The sequence below is a fragment of the Notamacropus eugenii genome, chromosome 6 (genome assembly GCF_028372415.1).
Source record: "Notamacropus eugenii isolate mMacEug1 chromosome 6, mMacEug1.pri_v2, whole genome shotgun sequence".
Taxonomy (NCBI): domain Eukaryota; kingdom Metazoa; phylum Chordata; class Mammalia; order Diprotodontia; family Macropodidae; genus Notamacropus; species Notamacropus eugenii.
This window is the reverse complement of record NC_092877.1, coordinates 107,404,908-107,428,030: the sequence shown is the minus strand read 5'-3', so window position 1 is coordinate 107,428,030 and position 23,123 is coordinate 107,404,908. Positions and strand designations below refer to the sequence as shown.

The 23,123-nt window shown below is 38.6% G+C and overlaps 1 protein-coding gene across 7 annotated transcripts in view; it reads right to left on the bottom strand.

Annotated features, from left to right (window-relative positions):
• CEP135 (centrosomal protein 135) overlaps positions 1–23,123 on the bottom strand; it is a 277,569-nt gene that overhangs the window by 161,635 nt on the left and 92,811 nt on the right. For 6 of the 7 annotated variants that reach the window (XR_011969605.1, XR_011969600.1, XR_011969602.1 and 3 more), the window contains 3 exons: positions 22,138–22,242; positions 17,255–17,419; positions 477–1,647 (listed from right to left, as the gene is read on the bottom strand). Coding sequence is in view for 1 of the 7 variants with exons in the window: in XM_072620822.1 (XP_072476923.1) it covers positions 17,266–17,419; positions 22,138–22,242 (259 nt within the window). In the remaining 6 variants the exon portion in view is untranslated. Of the gene's footprint in view, positions 1–476; positions 1,648–7,682; positions 9,602–17,254; positions 17,420–22,137; positions 22,243–23,123 lie in introns of those variants that run through there. The other variant, XM_072620822.1, reaches the window with a different exon arrangement.

Here is a 23,123-nt window from a genome sequence, read left to right as displayed (position 1 = left end):
GCCGCCAGAAGAGAGCCCATCAGGAACGGAGAACAACTCTCCCACCCAGCGCCGGTCCGCAGCCCGAGCAGCGCCTCCCGCACACTCCCTTTTCTCCCCCGACAGGAATGAAGGCGCGCGCCCCCACCCACCCCGCAGCCCCCTGGCCCCGCGGCTCCACTAAGGGTCACACCCGGGGGCTCTCGCGCCCCGACGCTCCCCGAGGCAGCCCCCGGCGCCCCCACCCCGGAGCGGAGCCGCGCCGCTGCCAGTCCCCCTTCCACACACACCCCCTGTTCCTACCGCACACACCCTCGGCCGGAGCCCGAGGCAGCCGCCCACGCCGCCCCGTGCCGCCAGGCTCGGGGCCGGGGCGCGAGGATGCCCACGGGCAAGGTCACCAGTCAGCGGCGCGCGGCAGGGGCTGCAGCCGGGGAGGAGCCCAGCCCGGCTCCGCTATTGTTCCCCACCGTCCCCGGCCCGCGAGCGTCTCTTACCTCCTCCGCGCCTCTGCCCCGCTCCTGCCTCTCGGCTCCTCCCGCCGCGGAAGGCCGCCGGGGGGCTTCCCTCGCGGGGGGCAGGCGCCCCGAGAGCCGAGCCGAGCCAGCCGCAGCGCAGCCCGCCTCTCAGCGAGCCGCCCCGGCCTCCATGGCGCTTCCCGCTCCGGCCACACCACGGCACTGCACGCTCGGCTCCCGGAGATCACATGCTCCCCCGCGGCCCCCCAGCCCTGCCCCTCCGGCCGCGGCGGGCGGCCCTTCTCGACGCCGGGACCGCTGCGGGGCCTGGGAAGACCCCGGGCTCAGCCGGAGCGGCTCCCGAGCGGCCGGGGCTGCGCGCCCATTGTTCTCGCGGCCCTCCTCCCTCGCGCTCCCCACCCCCGCCCCTCCAACAGGGGAGGCCTGGACAGGATCCGGCTCCCGGGCTAGAACCTGCCTTGGAATGTCGGCATCGTCAACCTGCACCAAGACGGGGTGCCAACCCCCGGTGCCACGGGCGGGTTCACAGCCCTCCCGGCATCCTCTGGGCAGAGTGCCATAGCCTTGTCCGACCAGAGGATTCTGAGATGGACGTCGGGGAAATGTGACCTTGGCCAGGGGCTCATGTGCCCTTTCACTCCACGACCTCCAGGCCCTCATTTTGGTCAATAAGCCTGAGGGTCAGACAAGCTCGAAGGAAATCCGCGCTCCCCGGGGACATGGACACAAGAGTGGACTGCTCCAAGGTGAAACACAGCCTTCTAGGATACCGGGAAGGTCCCCGCTTCAGACACGTCACGCCTGCGTGACAGAGGGGCAAAGCCCTTGCCCTCTGGTTTCACCCGTAAAATGACACGCCACCCCGGGCAGCTGTAAAGGTGTGAAGCACCATGTAAATGTATTAATAGTATTCATTTTAATTGACCAGAGGAAAAAAAAGGGTGAGATCCCATAGTTTTACAATTGTTGTTTCCATGAAATCCTTGAACCAAAAGTTTCTTCTTACTGACTTTAGTTCTTCATGCATGTCCGTCTCTACACTGTGTCACATCAACGCTTCTCCACGGTTGGTAGCTTCACCAGTGGACTCCAACTGTGACTTGACATCTGAGGGTTGCTGTGGCAGAAAAGTGAATCACCCTGCGGCCAACCTGGTGATGATCCTCTCCAAATTTAGCTATATTGGTCCCTGGACAACAAACACACATTTCATCAGGGGGTCCATGTAGATCACTAGCACCAAGCTGTAACTAAATAAACCCAAAACAAAAACTCCAAGAGATGAAAAGGTAAACAAGAAAAAATACAGTCGTGAGCACTGAGCAGAATCTCCCAGTATCTGAAAAAGGCCTGAGAAACTTTTAAAGGTAGCTTTTAAAGCAACTTAACTTAGGTATGACTTAGATACTGGAAAAAAATTGTTTCTTGCTGACGCTTTTGGTTTTTGACTAATAGTGTGGCATGGAATATCCTTGCTCAGTTATTAGTGTGATTTTGGGCAAATGACTTCTTGGCTCTAAGATTCAGTTTCCCCATCATTTAAGATGAAGGGGTTGGACTCTTTATAGGGGACAACTAAGGTCTTTTCTAGCTCAAAATCCCACCATCTAGCTGTTTAATTCAGCAAATGCAATGTGGGGGAAAAAAATATCGTGTCTGAATATACAAAGTGTAGATTTGAAGTTAGATTTTGACTAATATTGTAAATTAGTAATAAAGCCTTTCATAAAATGATGACCAAACTCACCAACCATTTTGACCAGATCTTGGAACTCCATATTGTAAATTCAAAAGAATCAGGTCTGTAATGTTTTGCTCCAGTGCATATGTCAGCACCATATGTAATTAGGCACTTTGATTCTATTGCTGTTGGGTCCTGTTATATTTTATTCAACTTCATCAATACCTTAGATGAAAGTATAGATGGCATGTTTTTAAAGTTTTCAGATGACAGAAAGATAGCTAATATAACTGGATGATAGAATCAGAATCCAAAGAGAATTTGAAAGACTGAGACTCTGATCCAAATCTATAAGATGAAATTAAATAGGAATAAAAATTTTAAATCCTTTGTTTTAGGTTCAAAAAAATCAACTATGAAAACAGTATGGGAAAGCAGTTCTTTTTCAGATGACTTGAGGGTTTTAGTGGACTGCAAGGTCAATAAGAGACTTGACAAGCAAAAACGAAAACTTAAAATCCCAAAGCAAACTTGGACCATGTATTAGTAAGTACTATTAGAGCCCAGAACATAGGAACCTCTAGTCTATTTGTACTCTGTTCTAACCAGACCAGAACTGTCTTCTGTGCTGAACAAATTTTAGAAAATTTTAGAAAGGATATTTGAAAAGCTTGAATGAATGCAGAGGAAGATAAAAATGTTAGCAAAGGAGTGGAAACCATGCCACTTGTTGAGGATCAAATGGAAGAATGGGGGATGTGTAGCCTAGAGAAGATGGTGTGTTTGGTAGGGGGTGGGAAGGAAGGATGTTTGAAGGCTTACCATGTGAAAGATTTGTTTTGTCTGGTTAAGTGCAGAAGCAGAGCTAATGGGTGCATAAGTTCAGTTTCAACATAAGGGGGGAAAATTTTTAAAGCAATTAGAGCTGTCCAAAAGCTGATTTGGTAGTTCCCTTATTTAAATTAAGGTCAAGTGGAAGCTGTTGTAGAGGGAATTGATATTTCAAATGACTTGTGAGGTCCCTTCCATTTCTAACAGTCTATGAAAATCCACCTTACAAAGATTTAGACTTAAAAGATCAGAGAGTTGTTATATGCTTAGTTCAGCAGGGCAAGTTATCCGAATTTATGTCCTCTTGAGGTAATCAAAGGAGAAAAAGGGTCTTCCTATATTAGGGTCTTCCCGGTTTATGACAACTTGTCTTTGGGTATCCTGTAGCCATCAGCAAACATCCATGTCCAATGTTAAACAGGCAATCAGTTTTCTTAACACTCCAAACATTAGAGAAATGGTTTCCAACTACACAATAGTAGGTGCACTATTAAAGCCCACTGAGAAAATACCTAATGACAAAATGATATTTGGTCCACACATGTGTTCACAAGGCAAAATGCCATAACTTTGATGGCCCCAGGTTGCAAAGCATTGTATTATAAGACGGATGCTTCATATAGAACCACAGTGAAAAGTGGGAGCACCCTATCCCAATTAGCAATTCCATTATTTCAAGATCATTTTAGCATCTTTAACCTCTTAGTTGAGAAAAATATAAACACAGGCAATACCACAATGTAACACTAAGTTATTAGAATACAATAAAACTAGTATTTTCTTTAACTTTCTTTGCCCCTAGTGTCTAGCACAGAATCAAAAACTATTTAAACATCTTTTATATCTATCTTTTTAATATCACAAATATGCAAGGTGGAGATTTGAAGTCCTTTGAACTTGTACTCTGGCAATACCCCACTTCATTCTTGTGCATGGAAAGAGATAAGAGAAGATCATGAAACTGTGGGCAAGATAATCCTTTTACACCTCCATAGTTGATCCACTATCCTAGACTAGTTGCTTCTCCAAACCTTTTCACCTTTCCTCAAATGTCTCTCCCCACCCTTTTAGCTGAAAACCTTGCCTCATATTTCACCTAAGGGCATTTACTAAGAGCTTTCTCATCTATCTTCCTCATGTTATCACTCAGTCTTCTCCCACTGCCTCCTTTACCTGTCTTACATGAAGAGTTGGTGTTACTTGCCAAGGCAAAACACCTCTATAAGTACAAGGGATCCCATTCCATCCTGTCCTCTCCAGAAGATTGCCTCCTCCATCATCCCTCCCTCACATCTGGCTGCTCCCCTACTGCCTAGAGACATGCCCATGTTTCCTACATCCTCCAAACAACCCTCACTTGATCCATTCCCACTAACCACTGGCTGCCCAGTCTCTCCTCCCTCTCATGACTAAACTCCTAGGCAACTTCACTTGCTTTTCCTTCCCTCTCTTAATTCTCTGTAGTCTGGCTAATGATCTCAGTTGTCCAATCGAAAGGCCTTTTCTCAATCTTCATCGCTCCTGACCTCTGCCACAGGTGCCAAAAGGGTCACCCCTTTTCTCCTTGATCCCACCTTCTTTTATCTTCTTTTCATGCTGCTGCTCTCTCCTAGTTGTCTTCCTCCCTGATCACTCCTCAGACTCCTCCAGTGGATCATCATATAACTTGTGCGTACTTGGAATGCTATATGCAAGATTATCATGAAAATATTTTTAACTACTTCTAATGAAGAAAATAAAGAGAAGAGATTGCATAAAGAACTTGATAAAATCCTCCAAATCTAGTCAAAATATGCTTTGATACTTGACTCCAAAGTTGGCAAAAATATGTTGGAGTTAAGAAATGAAAAGAGTTCAAAGGCTTATCATATTACTCAGTAATCTAATTCATATATCATCTTAAGTAATTTGAAAAGTGCTGGGTATAGTAAATATTGAATATCACTGAAAACATTGAGAATGTCATTGTGTAATGAATTTAAAGATGTTATTGGACCCAGGAAGACTCAAGTTCAAGGCCTGATTATATGTACTGGCTTCATGACCCTGGGCAAGTTCTAAAACCTTTCATTTCCTCTCTTACGTTTCTGAAAGCTCCTCAAACTCCTCTGCTTGATCTTTGTATAAGTCATGCCCACTAACCATAGGGATCCCCCAAAGCTCAGTCCTGAGCCCTCTTCTTTTTCATCCATTGAATTTCACTTGGTGATCTCATCAGCTTCCATGGATTCAATTATCATCCATAGGCAAATGAGTCTCAGATTAATCTAGCCATAACTTCTCTACTGACTTCCAGTCTCACCCCTCCAAATGCCTACTGGACATCTTGACCTGGATATCTTATAGAAATTTAAACCCAACATGTACAAAAGAGAACTGTCTTTCTCCTTCAGTTCTTTCCTCTTCCTTTCCTTTCACTACTGAAGGTACAACCATTCTCCCAGTTACCCAGGCCCACAACTTAAGTATCACTCTTGACTCCTTACTCTTTTTTACCCCTCACCCCCATACCCAATCTCTTGCCATGCCCTACTAATTCTACTTTTGTGACATTTCTTGTACACAACCCCCTTCTATCTCCTGATTGCCAAAACTCAGGCCCAGGCCCACATCACCTCATGACCATACTGTTTCAGTAGCCTTCTGGTTGGCCTTCCTAACCCCTATTTCCCCTCCAGTTCATTCTCTACTCAGCTCCCAAACCAATCTTCCTCAAGTGCAGGTCTGACTACTTCAGTCCCAGGCTCCATGAACTCCAGTGGCTCACCATCATCTCTAGGATCAAATATAAAATACATTTGGCTTTTAAAGCCTTTCATAACCTTGCTCCTTCCTTCCTTTGCAGTCTTCTTATACTTTTTACTCCTTTTCCACAGCCTCTGGTCCAGGGACACTGACATTCTTGCTAGTCTTTACACAAGACACTATCCTACTGAGCATTTTCACTGGCTATAACCTATGCCTGGAACTCCCTCCCTCCTGGCTTTCTTGACTTCATGTCTTGTTGAAAATGCATCTTGCTACAAGAAGCCCTTCCTGATCCCATTTAATGCCACAGCCTTTCCTCTGTTGATTGTTTATAATTAAACCTATGTGTATTGTTTGTACATGGCTGTTGACATGTTTTCTCTCCCACTGAACTATGAGAGTTCCTTGAAATCAGGAACTGATTTCCACACACCTGCCCCTTTTTGTTTTGGAGGCAATTTGGGGTTAAGTGGCTTGCTCAGGGTCAAACAGCTATTAAGTATCTGAGGCCGGATTTGAACTCAGGTCTTCCTGACTCCAGGGTCAGTGTTCTATTCACTGAACCACCTAGTTGCTCCCCCTGCCTCTTTTTTTTTTAATATCCCTCAGGGTTAGGATAGTGGTTGATATACAGCAAGGCACTTAATACATGCTTTTTGACTTACTTGTATAACACCTTCTTACTCAACCTCTTCACTAAAAAAAAAAATGCCCATGCTATTTATAAAAGAATATTGACATCTTTCACTTTAAGTCAGTAAATGGAGGAGGAAACAATAATTAAAATAGAGAGTGTGAAAAAACTAGAAAGCAGTCTGAATATTGTGATATGAGTTGGTACGGGTTGAACAATAGGCATTTAAAGCTTAGTCACTCACTAATGTGACTCCCAATTTGAGAAAATGGATGTAAACAATTATTTTGCAAGTTTTATTATTTTTACTCTGAAAGAGTGAGCCCAAGCCTATATATGTACTCCTAACCTATTCTCCTATGGGTTTTTTCTTCCTCCTCATCCTTCCGTGACTGAACAAATTTCAGACTTTGAGTGACCTCATTCCTCTCCAGGATGCCTTCTGGGCTTCTTCTATCATGCCCCAGATACCTCTTCCTCCAGCCCTGTGGCCTCTCTCACTGACCGGATGCCTCTTCCTAGAACTTTCACTGAAGGAGTGCCCAGGCCAGCCATATCTCACTCCTCCCCAGACTGGACTTAGGACATTCTCTCATGCATGTCTCTGCTCCCAGGACCTTTGTTCTCCAGACTCATTCCCCTTTCTGCTCCTCTTTACATGTTGGCTTTCCCCAAATTAGAGAATAAGTTCGTATAGGGCAGGGATTGTCTTTCTGCTTGAACTGGGTATTCCCAGAGCTTAGCACCAGACACACAGTAAGCCTTAATAAATGCTTGTTGACCGCTGACTTTTGTCACATCTTTAGCTTTTCTAAATGTGGGTGACTCCTAGTAATAACATTTGTTTGGCACTCATATACGCTTCAAAGCTTTCATATGCAGTATCTCATCTGATTTTATCTAATGCCAACTTGTGCATTTCTCACACCCACAAACACACACACACATACACACACACTCACTATCTGACATTCTCTTCTAGTGGAAATTAAATTCTACCCTTGCTTGACATACCCATTACATTGCCTTACCTATCTTTCAAGGACCAAATCCAGAAAATGTATTCTAATATTTAGCTGCTTCAAAACAAGTATTTTATTAGCCTATTTTTTTGTTATTCTTTATCTACCTATGAAATATATTTTTTCCAACTTTATTTCCCATCATCTGAGAGTACAATTCTTATAATCTATTTTTCACTCACTCTCATGTAGTCTAATCTCTTCATTCTAACAGGTTACAAAATGCCCAAAATTAACAGTTACATTAATAAACAGGTATCACATGGTATTTTCTTATTTTATACTACAAAACTATGATAATGAACTAATGTGATTAGTTGCTATTTATTTGCATATTTTTGAATGGCTTTCACAAAACAAACAAATAACAAAAATCAGGCAAAGTAGTCTTATATTTGCTATTTGATAATTTACAAATGTCATGGAACTAATTTAGTATATTTGACTTGTGGCCTATTCATGTTTTAACAGATCTGTTAGAACAGGACCTGTTGTATTTTATTTAGTAAGAATACTGTAAATGATATCAAATTCATATATACATATATATGGTGCAAATGAAATGGGCAAAGAGACTTCATCTTTTTTCAAATATCTCCAACAAATTACATGATTTTAAATAAATACTTAGGATCAGAACACATTGTATTTTAAAAGATAAAATAGTACTGCTTCTTCCACTTTTGATATCATGATTATAAATAAAAATAAGAATTATAATTGAAGATATAAAAAATAAAATAGCTAATTTCCTATTGTCACATTGAGGAGTAGATAAAATAGTACAAAACCCATTATTTTTCTTATTCTGTGTACAATTAGATATTTAAATGCCTTGTCTATAACACTGGGAACAATAAGATTCCTCTTGTTTGTATTTTGCAACAATCCAAGAATTCATATTAGTGAAATGGCATATAAACAATATCAAATAAGGTGGAAAAATAAGCCATACCACACATGCATATATCTGTATTGAGCAAAGTTCAGATATGAAAATATTTAAAGCATAATATTAGGATTTTTAAAAATGAGAAAACACTACAAAACAAAAATTTATTTATTAAACTATAGTGAGAAGTAGACTATATTCAAATAATTGGTTAAGCTCTATTATTTTTCTATACTAGTTTTTTACTATTTCATTGTATTAAATTTTAAGTATCTGCTTTTTTCAATATGTATAGCTTTGTTTTACTATTATGGTAATTGAAGTATTTTTAAAAATTCCTTTTGTTACTTCTTGCACATGCCTAAATTCTTTGAAAGCATAACTTGAAAACATTAAATAAATTGTGATATACAACCTGAGAAGAAAAAATGATAAGCCTTGCATGAGAATTCTAAACTACCTGACTATATTTACCCTGTAGAGTTTTTAAATCTTCAAGATTTCCAGTTCATTCACTGAAGAATTTCATCTGGAAAATTTTCTAGATCATTCCTTTTTGTGAAAGCTCATTTAAAAGAAATCTTTTAGATTCATTTTTGAAATTTGTGAAAAAAATGTTCACATGATAGTATAAAGTGTTATAATACATTAAATAATACACAAACATGCACCTTCATCACAATACTTCTCACTGATAGTACAAAAATATTTTAAAATAATGTGTCATTATTTACTTGACATAGACTCTTGTTACTACATAAGACCTGAATAAATCCATCACCACCCCATTCCAGTGATAGGCAGCAAAAACCTGTGTTCATTTTACATTTGAAGAAAAAAATTAAGGGTGATGGCAAGGCATTAAGGTTGACCACTCCTCACAGATGTGTGGAAGTTATAGTGAATTATAAACACAGATATGAAAAATGCAAACACACTTCAAAAACATTGCATGTATACATATTTATATTAGAGTGTCTATAAAACATAGGTAATCAAAACAAAACCTGCATATTCTTATATATTAGTTCACAGTATAAATAAACTTTGGGGAGCTATTTGATTTAAAAACAGAGAAGACCACACAAATCCTATCAGTTATTAGAACTAGTACATATTCTGTCTATATCATGCCAATGAAAATGTATACAAGTATATTAAGAAAAAAGTATCTCTCCACATAAGTATTCATTGATTAAAACAAAACTCAATAGAGGTAGAATCCATGTTAACCTTCATGATTTTCAGGAATAAGTACTTCAAAGCCAGTTAATATTTCCAGTATTGCTCCTGTCTTAAAAGATCCATATGGCCTAGTTTTTGAAGATAGCAACTCTGTTGGGGAAAAATTTTGCAGTTATTCATCATATTGGGGAAAGAAATGAAAGTCAGAAATTTCTTAATTGAATCAAATCTCAGTTGCAGATAAAATAATATGACTGGAGCTAAAGAGCTTTTAAAAAATGATTATGGAATATCCTATATGAGGCTGTTTTTAAACTGTTAGAGTTGATTTCAAGTTCTATTTGTAGCACATTTATGACTATATATGTATATATATATATAACAGGTATAATATATGTATGGTCTGCCGACTCAGAAAAATTGTTAAAGACAAAGTGTGATAAACTTCTTATGTTCATGGTCTTCAAATTAAATGTTTTGTTTAATTAAATATTTTGCCTGGCAGTTTACTCTATGTATACACATACATGATTTACCAATTTTAAAAAGTTAAAACATAATAAAATCAATATTAAAAATAGATGGGACATAATTTCAGTGCTTTATTTAAAATGTATTTTTGGATCCTTTAGGCTTTAGGGTCTTTATAAATATCAAATCCTTTTATGACAGATACTTTAGATGACCTTAGATTAGTATGTTGTTTTAAAGTTTTGAAAACATTTTTACCTACCGTATCTCACAAGAGCCTCACAAAAACCATGTAAGGTCCCAGGCCAGGTATTATTCTCTCTTTTTGAGAGAGGAGGAAGCTTATGTTCTGAGAGCCTTGATTGTGACTATATAGATAAGTAAGAGTTGACTCAAGACACTCTACCATCTAGTCTAAAGCTAGAACAGTAAACTTTGTCTTTTTCATCTCTTCTTAAGAAGAACTTTTATTCCCTGGATCCTGGGAAGCCTCTTTAAGGATTATAAAATTGCAGACAGTAAAATAAAGAATCTGGGGGCACAGGAGGTTTTTTCCAATGCAATTTGAAGTGAAGGACATCAGAAAAGAAAGTAGATATGGGAATGAGCTAACTTAGGAAATTATACTTTTGGCTACGATTTGCCTTTCTGAACCATGGCATAGGAGAGTGATGGGCTTCTGGTTAGGGGTGGAGTGCATTCAAGGAAGGCTGGGAATACCTTAGTTACTAGAGAATGGTTGACTTGATTAAAAGATGGATACAGGAGAAAAGTATTCAGGTATAGCTTGCTACATCAGATACTATAGATCGCAATAAGAATGACAGAAGAAATAGCAAGAGAGACACCTTACAGTTTACATGAAACAACAAAGGGGACGGGGAGTGTGGCGGCAAGAACAGGTTGCTAAGGCTCCAAAGAGACAACAACGTATTTGGAGGCAAGTACAGCACGCCAGGCCACACCAGCTCAGATAAAGGATGAGGAATCCCTGACATATCGCTAGGCTGGCACAAAGAAAGAGCAGAGCCAAGACAGGGCAGTTCAGCTATCCGTGAGGGATGCCCTCTGCTTAAAAAAAACAGCAGCACATAGAAAATCATGAAAAGATGCTGATATTTGGGATCTGATTCTGACTAATGAGGAAGAAAAAGCTAGTGAAAATAGACAACAGCCTTACCATTCCCACTGCTTTCATCCTATCTCTCTTTTCCTCCCCCAAGCTGTATACTCCGGAAAAGCCACACACGTTTCTTGCCTCAGCTGTGTTTGCACTCTCTTCTAAACTTTCTTCATCCTGGCTTCTAACTTCCTTGCTCAGATTAAATGGCTCTTTTCGAAATTACCAATGACTTGTAACTGCCCTGTCTACTGGCCTTTCCTCAGTTCTCGTCCTTCTTGACCTCTCTGCAGCATTGAACACTTCTGATTACTTTGTTCTGGATACTCGCTTCTCTTTGTGCTTTTGTAACGTTTTTCCTTCTTGGTTTTCCTCCTGTTTGCCTGCTTCTCAGTCACCTTTGTGGAATCTTTAGCCACTTTATTCTCAATAACAGTGTGTACCCAAGGCTCTCTCTCTGGGGCTCTCTTTTCTGTTGCCTCCTCACTTGATGAGTTCACCAAAGCTGTATGTCCAATTATCATCTATGCCAATAGCTGTCATATCTAAATATCATTCCAGCACTATTTCTATATCACAACTTGAATATCACAATATCACAAACTTCTCTATCACAACTGAAATAAATGTCCTGTGGGCAGACATGTCTAAAACTCATTATCTTTTTCCAAACCCTCTCCTCTTTCAAATGTCCACTATTTCTGTAAAAAGGTACCACCATGCATCCAGTCATCCAGATCGTCAAAAATGGTGCCACCTTCAACTCCTGGATTTCATCCCAAGTAATCTATCGTGGAAAAATTATACTGTTTCTACTTTCACATCCCTTATGTAGATCTCATTCTTTCTACTCTCACAGCCACCACTTCTTACCTGGACAACTGCATTGCCTCTTAATCCTCTCCCTGCCTCTAATCTCTCCCCTCTAATCCATCCTCCATACAACTACCTAAGTGACTTTTCCTGAAGTACAGGTCTGACTATCAAATGCAGATCACTTGACAAAACTTTAGTGGTTCTTTCCCATCTCTAGGACACATTATAGATCCTCAGGCATTTACAGCTATTCACAATGTGGCTCCTTCCCACATTTTTAGCCTTTTTAATATTACTCCCCTCAGGATGTCCATCAACTGAGGAATGGCTGAACAAGTTATGGTATATGAATGTAATGGAATACTATTGTGCTATAAGAAATGATGAGCAGGCAGACTTTAGACAGGCCTGGAAGGACTTATATGAACTGATGCTGAGTGAAAGGAGCAGATCCAGGAGAACTTTGTACACAGCAACAACCACAGTGTGTGAGGAATTTTTCCAGTAGACTTAGCCCTTCACAGCAATGCAAGGACCTAAAAACATTCCCAATGGACTCTTGAGGGAAAATGCCATCCACATCCAGAGAAAGAACTATGGAATTGGACTGCAGAATAAAGCAAACCATTTTTCCTTCTGCAATGTTTTGTTTTGATGGTTTCTCCTATTCATTTTAATTCTTCTATGCAACATGACTAAGGTGAAAATGTATTTAATTATAATGTATGTGTAGAACCTATACTAGACTGCATGGTGTCTCAAGGAGGGAGGGGGAGAAGAGAGAGGGAGGAAAATGGGAAAGAAAGGGGGAAAAAATCTAAGATATTTGGAAGTGATTGTAAAAAACTGAAAACAAATAAATTTACTTACTTTAAAAAAAGATATCACTCCCCTCAACATACTCCATGGTACAGGCATAAAGGCTTACTTGCTATTCCTCACACACAATACTCTATCACCTGGGCTGTCCCCCATGATTAGAAGACTCTCTCTTCTCACGGTTTCCTTCAAGACTCAACTCAAGATATACCCTATTCAGGAGGCCTTTCCTGGTCTCTCCCCTTCTCCCCTTACCCAGTGCCAATACCTTTTCCTCTGAGGATATATAATATGTCAAATGCATATATCTTAGATATAGTTATATGTGTGTTTGTGTGTAACGTATACACGTACATACAGTACTTACTGATTGATGATTAAAGCTTGGAGAGGCAATAACCATGTCATCAGGGAATGTTAGGCTATCCCTGACATATGACTGATATTTTAAGAGAGTAGATACCAAGGACTTCAAACAAAGGATGGGTTCAAAGATCCAAATGCATAACTACAAGTTGTGACAAGAAAGAAATTCATATGAAAAAAGACCTAGAGGTTCTAATGGACTGAAAACTCAATATAAGCAGCAATTATGATGTAACAGCTTAAAAACTATTATGATCTTAGGCTAAATTAATATTAGTGTGATGCCCAGAATGAAGAATTTGATAATCTTGCTGTACTGTGTCAGATGTCTGAGTTATGTCTAGGTCTGGGCAATTCACTTAAGAATGGTAAAGGAACTTGAAATCATGATAAAAAAGGAGCAAGTGAAAGAAATGGAGATGGTTGGCCTTAAGAAGACGTAGGCAAGACATGATGCAATCTCCAAATATTTAAAGAGTTATCTCAGAGAAAAGAGATTAGGTTTGTTCTGCTTGGCCAAGGAGTGCAGAACTGGTATCAATTCTCAAGGAAGTAAATTTCAGATTAACCTAAAGAAAAAATTTCCTAGCAATAAGAGCTGTCCAAAAATGGGATGGGCACCTCAGCTGGATAGGCAGGTTCCTCTTACTGGAAGATTTCAGGGCCAAGTGTGGATGACAACCAGTGGTAACACGGCCATACTCTCTTCTAGTCTTTAGGACAATATTCCCTTTCTCAACAGGTCTTGGTTGGGGATATGGACACTCAACTTGAGCAACAATTATTTATCTTTGAGTAAGACGGTGGACAATGGGCTTTATCATCTACTCTACTACAGTACCTTAGGAACCAGCAGGCCTTTCTATTAGCTCTGCAGCTGAACCCAAGTAGACATGTTTGTTTTTTCTCTCTCCCCTAATTAGAGTTCCTGGAGAGCAGGAACTGTCTTGCTTTTCTTTTTTGTATTTCCCGTACTTAACATAGTGGTTGGCCCATAGTAAATGCTTTTCTATCCATTTATCCATGCACTTATCAAACCAAAGGATACAAAATACATATATATAAGTGTTCCACTTCCTTACTAGAAATTCTGATATTTCTCTGAGTATTACTTCCTATCATTTCATAGACCTATTCTTTACCTTCATCATGTCTTCCAACCCTCTACTCCTCAGTACTTTTTAAAGCCTTGCTTTGACTTTACTTTCCATTCTCAGTTTGCTAACCCCTTCATCTCTAACTGTTCTCTGCTCCTAAATCCTTAATATCCCCACCCTATCACAACCCACCTCTTGTCAGACTCAAGCTCTGGGATTACACCTGCGATCTGACTCCTCTACTCCAACTCACAGGCTGCTAAACAGAACTAGAAGTTCACACAACTGTGCTTACTAGGTACATAATAAATTCATGCCATTGAACTTGAACTGCTTTTGCTCCTTCCTAATTAATTCTCTATCTCATTCCCCACAGAAACTATTGCAAACCTCTTCTCTTCCCAAGTCTCCCAAACCAGCCCTCACCTCTACTTGCCTCTTACTTTACTGAAACTATTTGACATAAACTAGTTTTTCTTTCTCTTTGTCTCAAAACCCTTTTATATTATTTCCCACTCTTCCCTCCCTTCCTTTTAGTCTCTATCTAAGAGGTGGCACTTCTTGCCAAAATCATAATCTTTATATGTGCATTTGACTGCACACCTCCCATATTCTCCAGTTAACGGCAACCTTACTAACCTTTGCCACCCTTCTCAAATCTTCAGCCATTTCCCATCTACTGTTTCCTTCTCCACTGTTACAGCTCTAGGCCCTCTTCTCTCTTTTGGTAACCTCATCATGGCTTGCAAATACCTTGCATACAGATAACTCTTAAATCTTCATGTTGTAGCCCAGGCTATATCCTGAGCTTAAATACCACAGTACCAATGATTTAATGAAGCATTTAGACTAGATAAAAGATCCATCTAAAACTCAACAAGTTCAAAACAAAACATTTTTCCCAAAAAATCTTCTCTTCTAAACCCTCCTATTTCTGGTGAAGGGGCCACTTCTGCAGTTTTATATCTTGTTATCTTTGAATCTTCACTATCCTGTACCACACCAATCCAATCACTTGTCAACCTTGCCATTTCTAATTTTACAACTCCTCCATCTGAACCACCTTAGTTCAGACCTCATTATCTCTTAACTGTATTATTACAGTAGTCTCCTGATTGGTCTCCCTGCCTTAGATCTCTCTCTGACTCCAGTCCTTTCTACATAGTGTTGCTAGGTACCTTTCTTAAACAAACATCTGATCGTGTTTCTCCCCTACCTCATTCAACTCCAGTGGCTCTCTTTTGCTTCTAGGATCAAATAAAAATTTCTCTGTTTAGCTTTTAAAGCCCTTCATAACACTGCTTCACTTTTTCAAGCCTCACTGAACATTATTTCTCCTCCTCAACTGCCTGGGACATAGTAGGCATTTAATACATGCTGTACCCACACTTTCTACTTCCACATTCTGCAATCCATCCAAACTGGCCTCCTCTTTGTTCCTCATACACATTTCATCTCTTGCTTATATGCCTTTGCACTTGCTCTCTTGTCTACCTGGAATGAACCTCACAGAATTCCTCTCTTATTTCAATGTGGCTCAGACATCACTTTCTACATGAAGGCTTTCCATGATTCTACCAATTACTAATACCCTTCCTGCCAAATTACCATTTATTTGTATTTAGTTTTATTTATTCTCTTTATATTTATTCTGAAGATACATATGTAGGTACTCATTGTTTTAAATGTAAGGTTCTTTAGAATAGAAATTGTCTCATTGATTGTATTAGTATCTCCAACATCTACCTGTGCATGGCACATAGAAGGCACTTAACAAATGCTGACTGGATCAACATACAAAATACACACAAATCAAAAACAAGAATTTTCCTGTCTCTTACCTCTACCCTCCTTCTCCTCCCTGGTTATCCAAATTCTTTTCATCCTTCAAGATCCAGAGGAAATTGCACACTCCCCAAAGCCTTCCCTGACTCTGCTAGCCTAAGCGACTATTTTTCACTTTTTCTCTGAGGAAACAATGCCTCTATCAGTCACTGGACTCCTCATCTTCATGTTACCTCAGGCTAGCTCTAAAATTTTCTCATATCATCATTAAAATTTTCATGTGTAATAAATTCCTATCCACTCTGTTACCTCCACCTCTTCTATGAAGCTATGCCCAATGCCCTCACCATGTGCTCTCAGACCTCACACAGCACTTTGTCTTGTAACTCTCTAATGCTCTTATTGTATCATGCTCTGTTCTACAGCTCTCAGAGGTGTTATCTTATCCCACTACTAGACCAGAAGGTTTTTGCAGGCAAGGACCCTGGCTACTAAATGCTACTCAGTACCAAGGCTAGAGCTTGGCACATATGAAAAGCACTTAATGAAGGAGGACTGTTGTCTAATTTTCATTTTAAATACTATAAGTCTATGAACATGATTACAGAAACAATCAATTACATTTCTTTGCATTTCTGCACAGGGTCTGTGATGGAGTGGTGTAATAATATTATGGTGTTGCGATTAGACGACCAAATTTAGTCTGAAGATTAGGATTCCATTCTCAGTTCTATTGTTCCTTCTGTATATGTCGACTCGGGCACATTATTTCACTTGTTCAAGCATTAGTACATTCAGGCATAAAATGAAATATAAAACAAGTGGCTTAGTTGAACAGCGAAAGGTCCACAGTACCTGGACTCAGGAAGCCCTAAGTTCTAATCCTACCTCAGATACTTTACTTACTCCTTCATCCCTTATTTCCTTCACTCTAAAATAAGGCTAACAATAGCACCTAACCTCACGGGCTGGTTGTGAGGAGCAAGTAAGCTAATCTATGGAAGGGGGTTTGTAAACCTTTAAACACTGTTAACTATTATCATTAATAAAATGAGGATATTATTACTTGTACAACTCTACCTCACAGAGTTACTGTGAGAATTAAATGAGATAATATAGGAAAGTATTTTTTAACTGTAAAATGTAATAATATGTAATATAAGCTGTTTTTATTATTATTATTGACACTCTAACACATGCTGAATGAATGAAAATGGCTTTTAAAGTTTGTGTTCTAAAAGGAAAAAACTTCAGTCTTCTTGGAAAATTCATGTATTAATTTTCTAAGCATACAACATAAGTGATCATATACACATATGTAATACATACCTTTCTGTTACCTATCTCAGGTGTGAATGATCAGGTGAATGTGAAGGAGACCTATGTGAAGGAGGTCTCCGTGAAGGAGATCTACGTGAAGGAGATCTAGATGGAGAAGAGGTCCACGAAGTTGTAGCAAGACCATGTCGACGCATCTCCTGGATAGCCCGTTCTCTGTTAATAAAATAATAAATTTTGTCAAATCCAAGAGATTTACACTAAAATTATCCCTTTAATTTAATTTCTAATACTTTTCAGAGGTTGACAAAAGGAAAAGATTTCATTTAAAAAAGCAGATACACATATATTAGTCGAATCTGTCATGCAATGTTTAAAATTTCAATGATAAATGGGGAAATAATTCTATTATATTCATATATATATTTAGGGGAAACACAAATCCAGACTGTTCTACCCCTAATAATTACTAGAAATTATACGTGAAATGAATTGAAAAGTATATAACCAAGGTACTCATTTTGAAAATTTTGACAACTGATGTACTGCCTAATCACAGAATTTTAGAGTTCAAAAGGACCCTGGTGGCTATCTAGCTTAATCCACACTCAACAAGAATCCCACCTACAATATATCTCATATATGGACATCTAGTATTTGCCTGAAGATGTACAATGAGGGGGAGCCCACTACTGCCCAGGGCAGTACATTCTGCATTTGGGTAGTTAAAAGTTTTTCTTTAAAATAAGCCTAATTTTGCCTATCCGTCACTTCCACCTATTGTTCTCAGCCTTCTGGGGCCAAAGAGAACATGTCTAATTCCTCTCCTTAATAACTGCCCTTCAATTACTTTAAGACAGTTATCATGTCCTTCTTTTCCCCCCCTTCCCCCCCACAAAAAACTTCTCTTCACCAGATGAAACATTCCTATGGTGCCTTACACTGTTCCTCATATGGAATGAATTCAGGAACCTTCACCATCCTGATGGCCCTCCTATGGATGTTCTCCAATTATCAATGTCTTTCCTAAAATGTGTGAACTGATCAGGGCAGAATACACCTGGACCACAGCTCCTATTCCAATAACTGCATTGGATTTATTTGGCTGTCATGTAACATTTGACTTATACTGAGCTTACTGTCCACTAAAACCTTCAGATCTTCAGACAAATGACCTTTTCGCCAAATTTTCAACATTTTTTTACTTGTGAAAGGAATTTGTTTTTTCAAGAATGGATCTTCTTAAGTTGTCTAAGATGGAATTGCAGCTTAGGGACCCCCATTTCCAGTGGTTCATCATCTTGGTCACAGGCTTATTGAAGACAACTAATCAGTTTTATGCTTACAGCAACTCACAACTCTCAAGCTTAAGCAATCCAGCAGCCTAAGCCTCCATTGCAGAGGCTACAAGTATGTAGCCCAGCACTGAAAGGGAGTTTTTGAACATGAGTATAAGACTAAAAACTTCAGTGTCATATCACATCACTGATCAAGTCAGCTACCGTTATTGATATAAAATAGAAAACAAATGGACAACATATGCTAACATATGTTATGCATATTCACAGTGTAGAATGGCCTCAATTTCAGTTAATAGTAATATTATTTTCATGTTCCAGGGGTCCTCTGAAGCTACAACTGGATGGAACCATATAAAACCACTAACACTTCTGAAAACACAACTTGTATATGTTTCCATTAATCTGAAAGTCAACAAAGTTAGTCATGGTCAAATGAGTTAAAAAAAATTTCTGCTCCTATTTTTCTGCCCCATTTTTCCTTAACTACCTAACAGTACTCTCTTCTCAAAACAATGAGTAATATAATATTAGTTATTTACACTTAACTACGAATCCATTTCAGATCTGATTTCTGCTGGTAAATTATTTCTAAGAATTATTAGGAGTGGAACAGAAAGGATTTGTTTCTAGCAGACAAAATTCAGGGCCTAGAACTCATTGTCCTTGAGCATAGGTTGGTTATCTCCCCTTCATTTTCTTCTTAAGAATGTCTAAGTTTCTTTCCTAAGGATTACACACACTGGAGATTCTCCTCCAAATTTGTCTTTAGTGAGTAATAATAATAATAATAATAATGATGCTGTTACACTCTGAATAGACCATCCACAGTCTTTGGTTTTGGAGTTATTGCCATTTTCAGTTCTTAAACATTCAAAACACCTAAAAAGTGATCATTCTGTCTAGGGAAACAAGGAACAGTTGGACATATTGTTAAATGGTCCATTAAGAATTATGCCCAAAGGGTTATAAAACTGTGCATGCCCTTTGACCCACCAATACCACTACTAGGTTTATATCCCAAAGAGATCAAAGAAAAAGGAAAAATACTTAGAAAAATATTCATAGTAGCTCTTTTGTGATAGCAAAGAGCTGAAAATTGAGAGGTTGCCTGTCAACCGGGAAATGGTTGAACAATTTGTAGTATCTGATTGTGATGGAATACTATTGTGCTATAAGGAATGATAAGGAGGATGCTTTCAGAAAACCCTGGGAAGACTTATATGAAGTGATGAAAAGTGAAGTGCACAGAACCAGGAGAACATTGTACACAGTAACAGCAATACTGTGACTGACTTAGCTATTCCCAGTTCTAAACAATGATCCAAGACTTTGGAAAGATTTATGAGGAAAAATGCTATCCACCTCCAGAGAAAGAATTGGAGTCTGAATACAGACTGAAGCATACATTTTTTTTGCCTTTTTTGGCTCTGTGTTTTCTTTGCAGCATGGCTAATATGAAAATCTGTTTTGCATGACTTCACATGTATAATCTATGTCAAACTGCTTGCCTCCTCAAGGATGGGAGAGAGGTGAAAGGGAGAGAGAGAATTAGAACTCAAAATTTTATTCTTTTAAAATAGCATTTCATTTTTCCCAATTACATGCAAAGACAATTTTCAACATTCACTTTTTAAAAATTTTGAGTTCCAAACTTCCTCCCCTAGATCCTCTTTAAGAAGGGGAGAATTTTAAATAGGTTACATATATGCTACCATGTAAAACATATTTCCATATTAGTTATGTTGCGGGAGAAGAAATAGACCAAAAGAAAAAAAAATCACATAAAAGAAAGTGAAAATAGTATGCTTTGATCTGCATTCAGACTCCATCAGTTCTTTCTCTGGATATGGACAACATTTTCCATCATGAGTTCTTTGGAATTGTCTTGGATCATTATATTGCTTAGAAGAGCTAAGTTATTCACAGTTGATCATCACACAATGTTGCTGTTACTATGTAAAACATTTTCCTGGTTCTGCTCACTTCAACTTGGATCAGCTCATGCAAGTCTTTCCAGGTTTTTCTAAAATCATCCTGCCTGTCATTCCTTACAACAAAATAGTATTCTATTACATTCATATATCACAACTTGTTCAGCTATTCCTCAATGGATTGGCATCCCCTTCAATTTACAATTCTTTGTCACAACAAAAAGAAGTGCCATAGACATATTTGTACATATAGGTTCTTTTCCCCTTTTTTCTGATTTCTTTGGGATATTGCTGGATCAAAGGGTATACACAGTTTGATTGCCCTTTGGGCATTAACAGCTCAATTTTTAAAAAGAATGCTAAATACATTTTTTACATATAATTAAGAAATATTTAATGAAATAAATAAAACTATATTGGAAAAAATGCAATTGAGAAATGTTTAACAAAAATAAAAATATAATGGTTATATTTTGTTTTGTTTTTTAAAAAGACCTTGTAAGAGGAAAGACAGAGACAGCACAGCAAATCTTAGCCCTATACCAAGGGAGATCTCACCTAGGAAGCTTTCCTTAATGACTGTCAATGTCAAACTCTACATATGGGTCACACATACTCCCTATGGATTTGAGATCTCATTGATATGAATATTTACAGATTATAATCTATGCATGGCTGACTATCCAGTGTGACTCTTATCCCTGTCCTCTAATAAATTCCCCATAGTGAGGAGAGGGACAGAACATGCTGGAAGCTTTCTTCAAATTCTCTTGATATTGTGTGAATACAAATGGCACATGCTGATGTCCACGGTCTCTTCCTTAACTCTTGCCAAGAGACTAGCCTGTTTTTTATTTTTCTTGTCATCTACTTATGGGATAAGATGCTTTATATAGTAAGAATATCAAGACTGAAATGATTCAGTTCCTCTAGCAGTAGATCAACCCATTAGTCAGTTGACAAGGAGTTTATATTGAGAGTATTAACAATTCATTTGATGCTTACAGACAGTTAAAACCTGTGATGCTTAAAATGTTCTGCATTCTTTTCCACCACTACACCACTGTTACTGCAGAAGTGGACAGGCATTGCTTGGACCGAAGGCCATTTTATATTGTAATTTGTTTAAGAAGTGTCACTGCCAAAGAATGCATCATCAAGTGGCCAGTGCTTTTACTATAGGCCTCTCTGTATGTGGCTATACTGATCCATGGAAAGGAAATATATTCTTTCTCCAGACTGAGAGTCTTTCCAATACGGCCAGAATCTGTGTGAGTTTATACTATATAATTATACTTTAAGGGCCCAGGGCCACTTCTATAACACAATAAAGCATCAGAGTAGAACTTTGTGGAGATGGACTATGATTATTAAATTATAGAGAGTATCTGAAAAAGAAACAAACACAAAATTGGTAGAAATTTTTAAAAATAGGACAAACTGTGTAAAAGTAATACTAATTATAGGCACATGTATGATCTGCTTGTCACTAAGACGATAATACAGTACAAGTATTATTTATGTAGAAAAGATTAACCTTGTTTTAAATTTCATGTGGTTACAACACAAAACTCTATTTATGGCTCAGTATTAGTAGTTATTACTTATATAGCCTAATCTTCTGTTAATATAGCACTGTCACTTGCCTGCAACTTAAAAAATTAGAGTATACTGCTGATTTATACTACAAATTTTTTCTTACCGTTCAAATTGCTCAGTTGTAAGTTGCCTTTTTAAAAGCTCATTATCCGACTGACATTGTGTGATTTTAGTTCGAAGAACATTAGTCTCTCGTATGTGACTGGCTCTAAAAAAATTTGCAATCACATAAAAAAGATGAAAAATATTTTTTCAAGAAACATGGACTTTTGAGAAGGGACAGGAAGGACTATGTACAAATATATAGAGACCTCACAAGTAACCGTCCAAAGAATATAAGTAAATAGTTTGCAAAAAAATATTCAAATTATCAGCAAGCTGTCAGAAAACATGCTGCAAATTACAAATCAGAGAAATGCGAATCAGAACAACTCTGAGGTTTCATTGCACAATTAGATCAGATGTGTAATCGCTCAAAGAATTTTGGCTTGACTACCCACACAGAAAAGATTACGTGGATAAAAAATGTCTATAGCCCAGATTCAACATTCAACTGGATTGACGGAATATAGCATGTCCATCAATCTGACAAAAATAACGATGAGTTTGGGCCTAGAGTTGAACAAGAAGAAAAAAGTGCACTGGACTGCAAAGTTCCTTTACTAGTCTCAAGTTACCCACAAAAGCAAAGGACCATCTTTTAAATACCAGCAATCTACCACTATCATTACAAGGCAACAAGACAAGCAAACCAAATAGGAAAAGATGATAAAAGATGGAAATTGTCAAGGTTGAAGGGCTGTGGAAAGATACATATAATATACTATTGGTGGAGTTATGAACTGGCCCAATTGTTCTGGAAAACAATTTGAAACTGCACAAGAAAAGTCATTATACTGTTCATTAAAACCCTTTAACTTCTCACCCTGCCACTGGGTATATGCCTCAGGTCAAACAGACAGAAAGAACCTTCATAGAGAACTAAACATTTGTAGCAGTATTCTTTGTAGTAGCAAAAAACTGGAAACAATACATGCACACATCTACATATCATAAATCTATACATGCATAAAATATGCATAACATCCA